At 43.3% G+C, this 12,046-nt stretch overlaps 1 protein-coding gene across 1 annotated transcript in view; it reads right to left on the reverse strand.

Moving 5' to 3' along the window:
- LOC137278574 (alpha-2-macroglobulin-like) overlaps positions 1-7,038 on the reverse strand; it is a 52,934-nt gene extending 45,896 nt beyond the window's left edge. The window contains exons 1-6 of the mRNA XM_067811031.1: positions 6,529-7,038; positions 2,837-2,988; positions 2,233-2,418; positions 1,748-1,800; positions 1,262-1,334; positions 195-308 (exon numbers count right to left, since the gene is read on the reverse strand). Coding sequence (XP_067667132.1) covers positions 195-308; positions 1,262-1,334; positions 1,748-1,800; positions 2,233-2,418; positions 2,837-2,988; positions 6,529-6,602 — 652 coding nt within the window. The 5' untranslated portion in view covers positions 6,603-7,038. The remainder of the gene's footprint in view (positions 1-194; positions 309-1,261; positions 1,335-1,747; positions 1,801-2,232; positions 2,419-2,836; positions 2,989-6,528) is intronic.
- Positions 7,039-12,046: the final 5,008 nt, after the last annotated feature.

The following is a 12,046-nucleotide window of genomic DNA, read 5'->3' on the forward strand; positions in this document are numbered from 1 at the left end:
CTCTGTTTAATGAGCGTTTTCTATTCCTCTCCGATTAACGAACATCCACAACTATCATTTTCCGCCACATACAGAGCCAAAAAAGGATACATACGAAGGTATGTCCTTTTGATATGAATCGCCCAAAACGGTCACTCAAAAAATGGGATTTCCGCAGTAACAAGGCTATACTGAGGTAAAAATTCATCACACACCGTATTCAGCCACTTCGAACTTGGCTCGCGTTTCCTGACCTCCAATCTCTGTCAAAATAACCCAGTCTCCAAGAACTGGTTCTGCCGCTAGCTGGAACTCAAGTGTCACCATTCCTGCAACAAGCAGTTTGTAATAATGCCTTATATTTGGGACATATTATCAGCTTTTATAAACAACTTGATCCTCTTGGCCTACCTTATATACTACATATATCTTTCAAAATCCTGGCCTGAGAAGGTACGTAAGTCCCTAGACGTTCAAAGTCATTGTAAACATACCAGGATTTTTAAACGTAATATTCTTGTTATTTTATTTTTGGCTGACATTTATTTCAATCGCCAGCGGTTGAGGAGATGGTGTAAATCCAACTAGGGTCCATGCAGGTAGCAAAGGTACTGTAAGTCCCCATGGTCCCTAGTATGGTGATCTACCTTCATTTGTTGGCGAGCTATAGCCTATTGTTTATGTGTTGTCCCCTATAGCTAAAATGTTTTAGATTTAATTACTAATTTTACACACCCGTGAAGATCCCGGGATAGAATAGGCATTCAGCAACCCATTACTGCCTTAAAATGCTTGTCGTAAGAGGCGACTAACGGGATCGGATGGTCAGACACGCTGACTTGGTAGACACATGTCATCGGTTCCCAATTGCGCAGATCGAGGCTCATGTTGTTGATCACTGAATTGTCTGGTCCAGACTCGATTATTAACAGACCGCCGCCATAAAGCTGGAATATTGCTGAGTGCGGCGTAAAACTAAACTCACTCACCCACTCACTCACTAGTTTTACATGTGTATCTGTGATATTCTAGTTATTTTACTGCCCTTCGTTGACAAGATTGTATATTCATTATTGTTAATATATATATGTATATATATATATATGTGTGTGTGTGTGTGTGTGTGTGTGTGTGTGTGTGTGTAGTATAGTTTAGTCACGATATGGCTGAAATATTGTCAAAGTAACTTTAAATTTTAACTCACTCACTCACTTCAAAATCATGGCGGAGGATGCCAGGAAAGAACCTGCATTGACTTTATACAGTAGAGTATATACTTCACCCTTTTTATTGTCGAGATCTCGCCATTGTTTCATGATGACGTCATTTGGTGTAATTATCCGAACGAGTGATATCTGCAAAGAAATTCGTAGTGAAATTATTCCTAATTAACAAAGTACATAATGCTGGTATAAAATAGTTTGTACCTCCTATAAATACAGATACATTTCAGAGGTGGAAACAAGAGCAAATTGTGATGATTGAGCAAGGTACACTTATACGATAAGCGCATCCCGACACGGTCCTGATCAGAGACTTTGTCAGGTCGTAAACCCTGCTTGTCTGACACAGTCATGAACTAACGAGAAAGGAAAACTGAAGCAGAGGAATGAACCATGGGGTGTTAATGGACCTGGGACAATACATCGGCAGCACCCCTGCGGGAGACACCAAACTCTACGCATTGTACCCATACTGGGAACTGAACTCTGGTGTTCGGTGCAGCGATCAAACACTTTAACCAGGAATGACAGGTGAAAACATTTACCTTGTCTGTGTTTGGCATCAGTTCGGAATCGATGGTCATGACTCTGATTCTCACTGGAACATGGATACAGGTTAGGCTAAACAAAAGAAGTGAAATGTTTCTCGGGCATCGGCGCGTCACTTTATTTGTACGCGTTTTCATTGCTATTTTTAAAAAAAATAGATCTGACTTGGCCGCGTCCCGATCGTCCATTTGACCACCATGAGAGAGTATCTCTAAGAACGAGTGCTAAACTTCCCAAGCTGTATTTCTGAGAGAAATATTATGCGACCTATTGTAACATTTGTAAATATGGGGAGAAATTCATGGGGTGATAGCCCCATACAGGACGCGGTCTGGGGACAGGGGAGGACGGTGGGGGCGTTTTTTGTGTGTGCGTGTGACAACTGGCTCAAAGAGAGTGGTCTCGAATCAAGGATGGGACTCAACCTAAGAAATGCACTAGAATCTGAGAAAGTGTGAAATATAACATATGTTAAATCTACCCAGCTGTCCCGGCTTGTAAATGGGCTTGTCCGAGTGGATGAAGGTGGTGCGCTGTTGCGGTTGCGGAGTGAAGGTATGCGACTTGTGCTCCCTCATGCGTCTGGGGCCGATCATTGCCATGGACAGCTTGTGTTGGGTTCCGCTCAGATCCTCGGGGATCGTAAACGTGATGCATCCACCCTGACCTGCGACGTACAGACATTTTATTGCTCTGAACATATTCTTTGTAAATATTCTCTGTAAATCTTTAGCCAAAGCCCTGGATACTCAAAACTATTTCCAACAGACAGTACTGAACCTAATGATAAAGCAGGCTACTGTATTATGTAAAACATATCGTGTGTATTGCATAGCCAAACATGTATATGTGTGTATGTTAATATTCAAGAGTGTATTTAAAGTATTTATCTTGCAGGCTATTACTTATCTGTATGTTCCTATGTATTACATCTATATCCTTTGCAGCATATGACACGCATGTATAATACAGAGTATATCTGTATATTGCAGTGTGTTATATCTGTATGTTCCAGTACATCACTGTATGTAGAACTGCAGTGCATGCATGTCCTGTCTGTGGTGTTAGATGCAGCAATGTCTTGCCTCGCCTGTACTTCTGTCTCTGGTAGAAGTAGCGTTTTTCGTTGGCCTTCAGGGAGTAGTACACGTCCATTCGGCGGTGCTTGTACAGTGTCAGACAGATCTTCTGTTGTTTCCCCACCTCCATCACACGTGGCATCGTCAACATGTAACTCCTGGTAACACGATATACATATCAGTGAGTGAGTCACTTGGGGTACCGCCAGTTACACTATGTCGTGGCATGTGATGTGGAAGACAAGACGTTAGTTGTTTCCGTGTTTACCTATTTGGTTGAATCCTCAAACACGGGCGCGATGACGAGAAACCTACAAAGTTGGGTAAGTGATCTGAGTAAGTGGGTTTAGTGTTACGGCCTTTGTAGCAATATCCCAGCTATATCACGGGGGTGGACACCAGAAATGGGCTCCACACACTGTACCCATGTGGCGAATCGAACCCGGGTCTTCGGCGTGACGAGCGAACGCCTTGATATTAAGCTACCGCACGTCTTAGACAACACGACCACTCGTGCTCACGTTACAACAGTGGGTGAGTGAGTTTAGTTTTACGCCGCACTCAGCAATATTCCAGCCATATGGCGACGGTCTGTTAATAATCGAGTCTGGACCAGACAATTCAGTGATCTACAACATGAGCATCGATCTGCGCAATTAAGAACCGATGACATGTGTCAACCACGTCAGCGAGTCTGACCACCCGATCCCGTTAGTCGCCTCTTACGACAAGCACAGTCGCCTTTTATGGCAAGCATGGGTTGCTGAATGCCTATTCTACCCCGGATTTTCACAGGTCCACGTAACAACAGAATTCCATACGAGCATGTGTCGTCTGAGATTTACGATTAGAGTTACGCTTCTCGCGATGAAGGATGAATAACTTCAAGATACAAAGGGACATAAAAAGTAGTGAGTCTCAAGGACGACAATGACATAACGATGACAATGACTGTTGTTTATGTTTTATATGTACCAGACATGATGACCTATTAAATTTTGTGCAAATATTTTACAAATATCATACCCCAATGCACATCCTGAGTCCCATTACCCACATGTCGGAAACCTGGCATATGGCATTGCTAATGATCCCTTCACAAAAAATGGAAACTTTATTTACAAATATTAGATATCGAGAATATAATTAGGCTCACTACTTTCTGATTTCTACTAGTACATTCAAATTGCGTTTTGACCGAATGCATATTGTGACAGTGAACAGGTTATGTGGCCAGGCCAAATATTCATGTATAAAGAGAACATCTTATGAATTCGGTCTGATCGTGTTTTCAAGGCCTAGTTTCTGAAGGCTTCTTTAAATACTGAAACGACGAAACATATAGGGGAACATGTAGAAGATGTTCACCAATCCCACTGAAGCATTCTTTTAGTCGGATATCATCGACTTGAGTGACCGAATGAGAGAGTCCAGACCTGAGAGAATTACTAAAGCAGCGATTTAGTCACAATTTCCCGTTGCTTGTTTATTTGTTTGCTTAATAGAAATACAATTAAGTGAATTGAGGCACTTCGGGGTGATTAGAGTCAGTCTGAATTAACCAGCGTTAATCGAGAATTCCCCAGGATAGAACCTTAAACCAATTGTCGTAACTTCAACCTGGCGTGATATCAAGACAGCTGTAATACTGGCAACTGGTTAATATTGACATTATCAGATCCTAGGCCTGAAGCTGTAAGAGTCATTACATTGCTGGTTGCACCTGACATCGCGCCTGTATCATGTAACAACTCGGCAATCTAAAGAAATATAAATATAGCTTCAATATCAAATTAATTCTTAAAAAATATTATAACTCAAATTGTTTTATTGGCGATTAACACTGACGTCAATCCCAAACTCCTAACAGGAATACCAAGCTCCGCCCCAGCGCGTGACACCTTCGTGAGCGTCCGATAGACATCTCTGATGTTAGTATTGAATCGGACGTTTCAAGAATCTTGGAAATTGCCCTCTACTCCAGACTTCATGTTAATACCATCACAGACAAGTCTGTATTCTTAGTGTCAGTTACTTGGTATGTGCTACAGCCTTGTGTAGACTGCAGCAACAAGATCTGAGTATTACCGACATATCGAAGCCATCTGCCGTGGTGTAAGATGTTCCGGACAACGGGGGTCTAATAAGATACGACAAACGGATATTCAGATAAGCAACACATTTCCTGATTTGACCCCTCAACCTCGACCTCGACCCATAAAGCCTTCCTCGGACAACTGGAGGGAGCCGCGATGGCCGAGTGGGTTAGGTGGCTGACTGTATGCTGGCGATTAGATGCCCGACTCTGATAGTATGGGTTCGAACCCCGGATGGGACTCAATCTAATTAAAGTAGTAGAATCTGTACTTTACTGAGAAAGTGTAATCCCAAATATGACATTCTGCCACTTACATTTGACCGCTTTCTGCATGGCATTGTGTATTCATACGGACATGCTGAACGTATTCGATATGCCAAGCGGGTAAAGGTCAAATCAGTCGTTTTGCTAAAGGGCGATCTGATCTAGTGTCTCGTTACATTTTTAATCTGGTAGAGGTTTTGGTTAACAAATTGTAATTTTGAAAAATGCGATGTATTTCGCTTACTAATGAGCTACTTCCGTGCACCTGGGCAATTCTATTTACTATCCATGTAACGCTTACTACTAAACAATGCATTACATTATACGCCCATACAACGCATACTATCACTGACAAATGTAAATGCACTGTATTTGACTGAAACTAACTATTTACAACATGCCATAATACAACCGAAGAGCGGGGTTTCGAGACGTACAAAAGATGGTAAGTGTGATGCACTCCGGACTAGTTCAAATAGCATCACGCACGCACGTTTCAGTCATTGTGTCATCCTACCTATACTGTCTATCGCACGAGGTCCATAACAGTTCTGTAACTATTCCACGTCTAATCCAATAACTGTAAGGATACTTTTAATTGTAACATATACGTGACCTCATATGCCGCTCTCTGCGGTCTCAGTTGAAATAAAGTTCAGACAACTGGCATCTAAATTGTTCTTTACACCATTACTGGACCATTAAGCGTAATTATAAACCTTTATATGTTTTATGAGCACCTTATGGCTACACAGTGTCCAGGTCACATTAAAAATGCGACTGAATGCTATTATCCAAAATGTTTTGTGCACCCTGTTGGAAAGTGTGAATCACGACCTCTAAATCCAGATGTCTTTAATAATTAAATTAATTATGTGAGTTAATTGTGAATTAAGAGACCCGTAATTTCATTGAGGGAAAGGTAGTTATTTTCCGTCGGTATAATAGTCCCACCGTCCCACAACTGTACCATGAACGCAGATGTTCTATGCATGCCCCATTCGAAATTATAGACTTAACCATCGTGTAGAATACAGTTAGTACAACATGTGCTATTCTGTATGTAGCAGAATATTCTGTGTCTAACAGAATACTACAGAATGTCAAATAAACGTACACGTTATGGACATGTATAGGAATATGCTGTGGGTATTATTGGTAAGATACCTCAGTCAAGTAAATGCGTACAAGAATACATCATGGGGCACATTTGGTGTCTTGAGTTGATTGGATCATTGGGGATTGACAGATGGTGATCGTGATCTACTTCTCCCTGATATCCAGGTGTTCCCAAGAGGTTACCATGGTGATTTGGAAAATAGAATCAGGTACTTACCCAGTCTTGTTATTACCCTGGCAAGGAATAGTTGCCATGGCGACGAGAACAAGAAGACCAAGGAACATCGTCATGTCGGTTCACCTGTTCCCCTGTTTCCACTGTGTCAGTCAACACATGTACAAAATTAATGTCTATCCGATCAGGATGCCCCCAAACCGAAGTTTGATATCCACAAAGAATGGATCGGTATCAGTAACTAGCTATTATCTTTCTTCCCAGAGCCTACACTTGTCTCTGCCAGATTTGACTTGGCTATGTCGTACAAATCTGTACTTGACTCTCAGGTTCACATCTGGGATGGCCTATTAGAACACAGTCTGACTTCACACTCGGGAACAAACCTGGACCGCACTTGAGTTATGATATCGAGCAATGTAACGGGTACAGGGTCGGTCGTGACAAGACTAGTGTTGGCTGGCTAGACTAGTGTTGGGGAGTCAGGCTGGACTATCAGGTGAAGATGGCTGACCAGATACTTCCAGACTGAATCATGGTCTCGGTGAGACTGGCTACTGGACTCTTGAGACGACGGGGATGGAGGAGGGACGTGTTGTCACGGAGGGGAAATGCTGAGGGTTGGAGTATTTGAGACATCCTCCAGCCTTGAAGTGCCGACATCACTGTCTTTCCCTCCTCGGCCAGGATGAAATGGCTGCCTCGCCGTACTGGCTGAACAGTCGAAACCCGGCGTGTCGTCAATCCTACCTGCAATTAAGATATTTGATTTATAAGTTGTTCCTACTCTTTCATACGGGGCTTAAGTATCAGATAATACTGAGAAAATAGAATCAATTTATTTATTGACATGGAGTTATTTTTACAAGTTAAATCTTCTACCGTCCATCACTGTGTTCCCGGTGAGTATAAGAGATGCTCTCTCAGTATTGCAACTTTCAAACGTTGTGTGTCTTACTGGTGTAAACTTCTGAATATGCCAACTTTCGGTTTCCTAGGAAAATGTATAATATGAAATAACCCGAGGCGTCGCTTGGTGAGACTAATTGGGCATACAAAATTTAATATATGCTGTATACGCATGGTTCTGGCTATATCCGGGAGCCCAAAGTGTAGATGTTCCTGTTCTATTTCTAGCAGAGTCTGAATGTAGATTAAAAGCCACTTGCACACCGTTCTGGTAAATAGGTCTGAGATATATTCGTATTCTCAGTTTAAGACTGTTTTCACTGTTGAGCTATATTTGCTATTATTAAGAAATCTTGAAAAGTTTAGAACAGTTTTGGCCTGTTCTTTCGGAGAGTACAGTTTGTATAGAAAGCCGATTTTGGCCCTCAACTAAACGATCTAGACACAATGGCGGACGATAGCAAGGACGATAAGGCAGCACAAGGGGGTGTGATCAAAGCAAGCCCTGACATTGGCCGACGCTTGCTATCGTCCACCCACTTTATAGAACACAACTTTATACTAATGTTTACCTTCAACGTAACGCAGACCTGTTCATCAATCGAGAAAAGAGAAGTTGGCTCCTAGACGGAAAATGGACTTCCTCCGCCATCAAATCAACAACATCCTTCAGAACGCCAAACCTCACAAGCCTAACCTGACACCACCCGACCGACAAGCCATCAAAGAACGAAAGGAAGATAGAGACATCGTCGTTGTTCCAACAAACCCACTGTGGTGTTACATCGGCACCCCTTCCCCTCCATGGCCAACACTATGCTGCAGGGCACATGCACCTACCAAAAGCTCTGGAAGGGCCCCATCGCAAAACTCAACTGCCAACACTAGGCCCACCTTAAAACCCTACGTGACAATTATGAACTTTCAATAGGCTTGCACTGTAAATTGTCCGTGTCCCATCCCCTGGCCCCTCTATGCCAGAGCAAAGGTTAAGATCCATAAGAATCCTGTTAAAGCCCGCCTCCTTGTTTGTTCTCATGACACCGCTAGGCATCTTCGTCATGTTCTATCACCTTTAGGTAAAACAGCTAAATCCTTCATTACAGATTCAACTGAGTTTTGCTCTAAGTTGCGTGAACTATCGGTTCCTGGCCCAATCGTCAATTGTGGTGTTGTCGATTTGTTTACCAACGTGCCACATGATCAAGCCCTTGTAGCCTTACGAGAGCGACTCGGCCAATTTGATCAGCCACTTGACACTAGCATTTCCATACCTCAGCCTGCATCGACTCCACGTATTTCACATCGGGAGACGATATATACTAGACACATAAAGAAACTGTGCATTGTCAAAATATAATGCCAGTTGATAAGTATGACTATGTCAAAGGTACATATAAACTTTAATGGAGGGATTATGAGATCATGACAAGTCGGGAGAATTTCAACTGAAAAGTCAATCACAATGACGTCACGAATCCACAAGCGGGACAGGGGGTCAAACAACCATGTCACAAGCTCAATAACGGTTGTGTCCACTATCGGCATTGAGAACAGCAGTGCATCGACGACGCATAGAGCCGATCAGACGTGCAAGGAAGGCCGGTGGGGTGTCTCGTTAGTTTCTCTAAAGTTCTGTTGCAAGGTCAAGGAAGTTATCTTGCGGATGAGGAAGACGGTGTAGACGTCGATCCATCTCGTCCCAAACATGCTCTATCGGGGAGCGATCCGATGAATTTGCAGGCCAAGGCAGTAAGTCAGCGGTGTGGTGTTGCAAGAAATCCATAGCAACACTTGCCGCATGAGGGCGGGCATTGTTCTGTTGGAATGTTAACCCAGGGCCATGACGTTGCAGAAATGGAATTGCCACAGGTCGAAGAATCTGATCTCTGTAGCCCACACAATTTACGTTGCCCTAAACAATCACCAAAGGAGTTCTTTGGTGTGCTGTTATGTGGAACAGTTCTTTGGTATGCTGTTATGTGGAACAGTTCTTTGGTATGCTGTTATGTGGAACAGTTCTTTGGTGTGCTGTTATGTAGAACAGTTCTTTGGTGTGCTGTTGTGCCACCCCAAATCATCACGGATTCCTTTCCAAGACACAGGCCTGTGCATAAGGTTCTCCAACGTGTCTATAGGCAGGTTGATCTCCATCACTATGGAAAATGTTAAACCTGGACTCATCTGTAAAAACCACATTTCTCCATCAAATCAAGGGTCTGCGGATACGATTTCGGTACCACATGCGTCGAAATTGTCGATGACGTTGTGTTAGGATAGGTCGTACGGCGGGAAGTCGTGGTCTGATCCCTTGATGACGTAAACGTTGTCTAACTGTGTGTGTGTGGCGGGAGGGGGGGGGGGGTTACTACGGCGAAGTCCTGGATTGGTCCAGGCAGTCTTCACCGCAGTCCGAAACCTGTCACGAAGATGGGTCACTTTTATCCACCTTACCTGTCTTAGCGTTGTTACACGTGGACGTCCAGAACGATCACGTTTGTGTTCTAGTAGTTCCAGTGCAGAAATGGAATTTCGGTGGCAGTGGACCTGTGCAGCCACTTGTCGTTGAGACATTCCTCCACAGAACATCATAATGGCCTCATGATGTTGTGCAGACGTTAGCTTTGGCATGCTATGCGTTTCAATAGTCGTATAATTTTATTGAACGATCGCAAGGGGCTGAGCTTTCCAAAGTGACGGCATTGTGTGGCATTCGTTTGCTCTGTTCTTCTTTCCCGGCATGCACGTGCAACAACGTATTGCACGTCTCAAGGACGAAACCACTAATGTCACTGAACGTGGCACGTGCATGCATGTTGGATACATGTCTCTAATCTCTGAGTTTCAATCCTTATGTGTCTACACAGGTTTGATAAATTTAGATTTCAAATTTTTGTATGCAGAGTTTCTTCATGTGCCTAGTATATATGAACAAGTATACTGAGTCATAAAAAAACTTCACAAAACGTAATTTATAAAAATAATGAATAATTTTTCTCTGATGACACATCAGTGTATCGGAAATGGATCCCTGCCAAATCAGGTTTTGCATGTGCTGTCGATCACGTGATCTTCGCATCGAAGTTTTCTTGTGTTTGCATTGGCCTCAAGAATTAAAAACGATCACTTTTAAACCACTGTTCTAACGGTACTTTAGAACGATTGTCAGATGTGCAACATTAACGCACCGTTGCCATTTGCAACCGGGAAGATCAGTTATTGACGTCGCAAGAGCAATGGGATGCAGCCGTCGTACTGTGTATGACTTGCAAGGTCGTCTACAACAAACTAGCAGCACTTCTGATCGCCCAAGGTCAGGTCGTCCACGTGTGACTTCACGGGCAGAGGACCGTCAAATCGTCCTACATGACAGATTTCTACCGGCTACACGAACCAGGGCTGAGATGTTTAGACGTTGATTGTCCTCAAAGACCATTCGAAATCGGTTGCGGGCTGCCAATCTCCATTCTCGACGTCCATATCGTAGGCCAATACTGACGCCGTTTCATCATCGAGTACATCCCACAATGAAATAATAACAATTTAACCATCTTACCATCTCTTGTTCTTTGATAGTGCCCTGAAGAAAGAATGTGAAGTTGTTGTTTTTTGACTCAGTATTCATGGACTACCCATGGGCTCACCTCAATCACCTGTCCTCACTGAAATATATATGGCAGACCTTTCCAGCCTATGTGCTGGTATCGGAAGGTGGATGACACATTTGTTCTGAAACCCGATAACGACCCTTTAGAGATGCTAAATCACCTCAACAAGCAACACCCCAGGGTCATTTTACCACGGAAGAAGAAACCAACGAGCGGATTCCATTCCTAGATGACCTTGAATCCCGCCCCGATTGCAACCAGTTTCAGACAACTGTATACCGAATAGTCACCACCTGTATAACCTCAGTCACCATCAACAACTCCCCCTCCCCACAAAGGTGTAATCTACTAAACTGACTGCAGTGTGAACATTCATACATAGGAGCAACATCCAGGCCTGTCAATACCAGAATCAAGGTACATCAGAAATCAGCCGCATCACACCACATAGCGGCTCACCCCAATCACCAAATCAACTGGACTGACTTCACCATTCTCTCAAAGAACCAGTCAGACGTTACCAAACGCAAAATAACCCACAATCAACATCAAAAGATACCGACCCTTAAGAAACCTTCACTAAATTACCTCACCCTCACGGTGTGGAGATCAGTAGAGGTATGATAGCGAAACATGACCGGGATGAACCGGGATTCGAATTCACCATCATAAGTTCCTGGCATGTCCGTGCGTCCACGTGGGTTCCAGATATCGTGCGTGAAAATTGTGTGGCGTGACATATTTTAATGGTCCTTGTATACTAGATTTATGTAGACTAAGCCTCCGTAATTAGTTGTGCGGAGTTGCGGCCAACGCGGCATGAACCTCTATTATGTTTGTAGGTCTTTTCTTTGTCCCTGATCCTGTGTTTCACTAAAGTGGTAAATGCCTGGCAAATACACGTATCACTTATGTCTGTCCTCCGACATCGATCTGTCCTGCCGTGACATAGCTGGAATACTGTTGAAAGCTGTGTTAATCCCTCACTCACTCATATATCCAGGAGGATCAGAACAAAGACTTGTATGGAAAGGTTAAAAGTA

The sequence above is a fragment of the Haliotis asinina genome, chromosome 3 (genome assembly GCF_037392515.1).
Source record: "Haliotis asinina isolate JCU_RB_2024 chromosome 3, JCU_Hal_asi_v2, whole genome shotgun sequence".
NCBI classification, from domain to species: Eukaryota; Metazoa; Mollusca; class Gastropoda; order Lepetellida; family Haliotidae; genus Haliotis; species Haliotis asinina.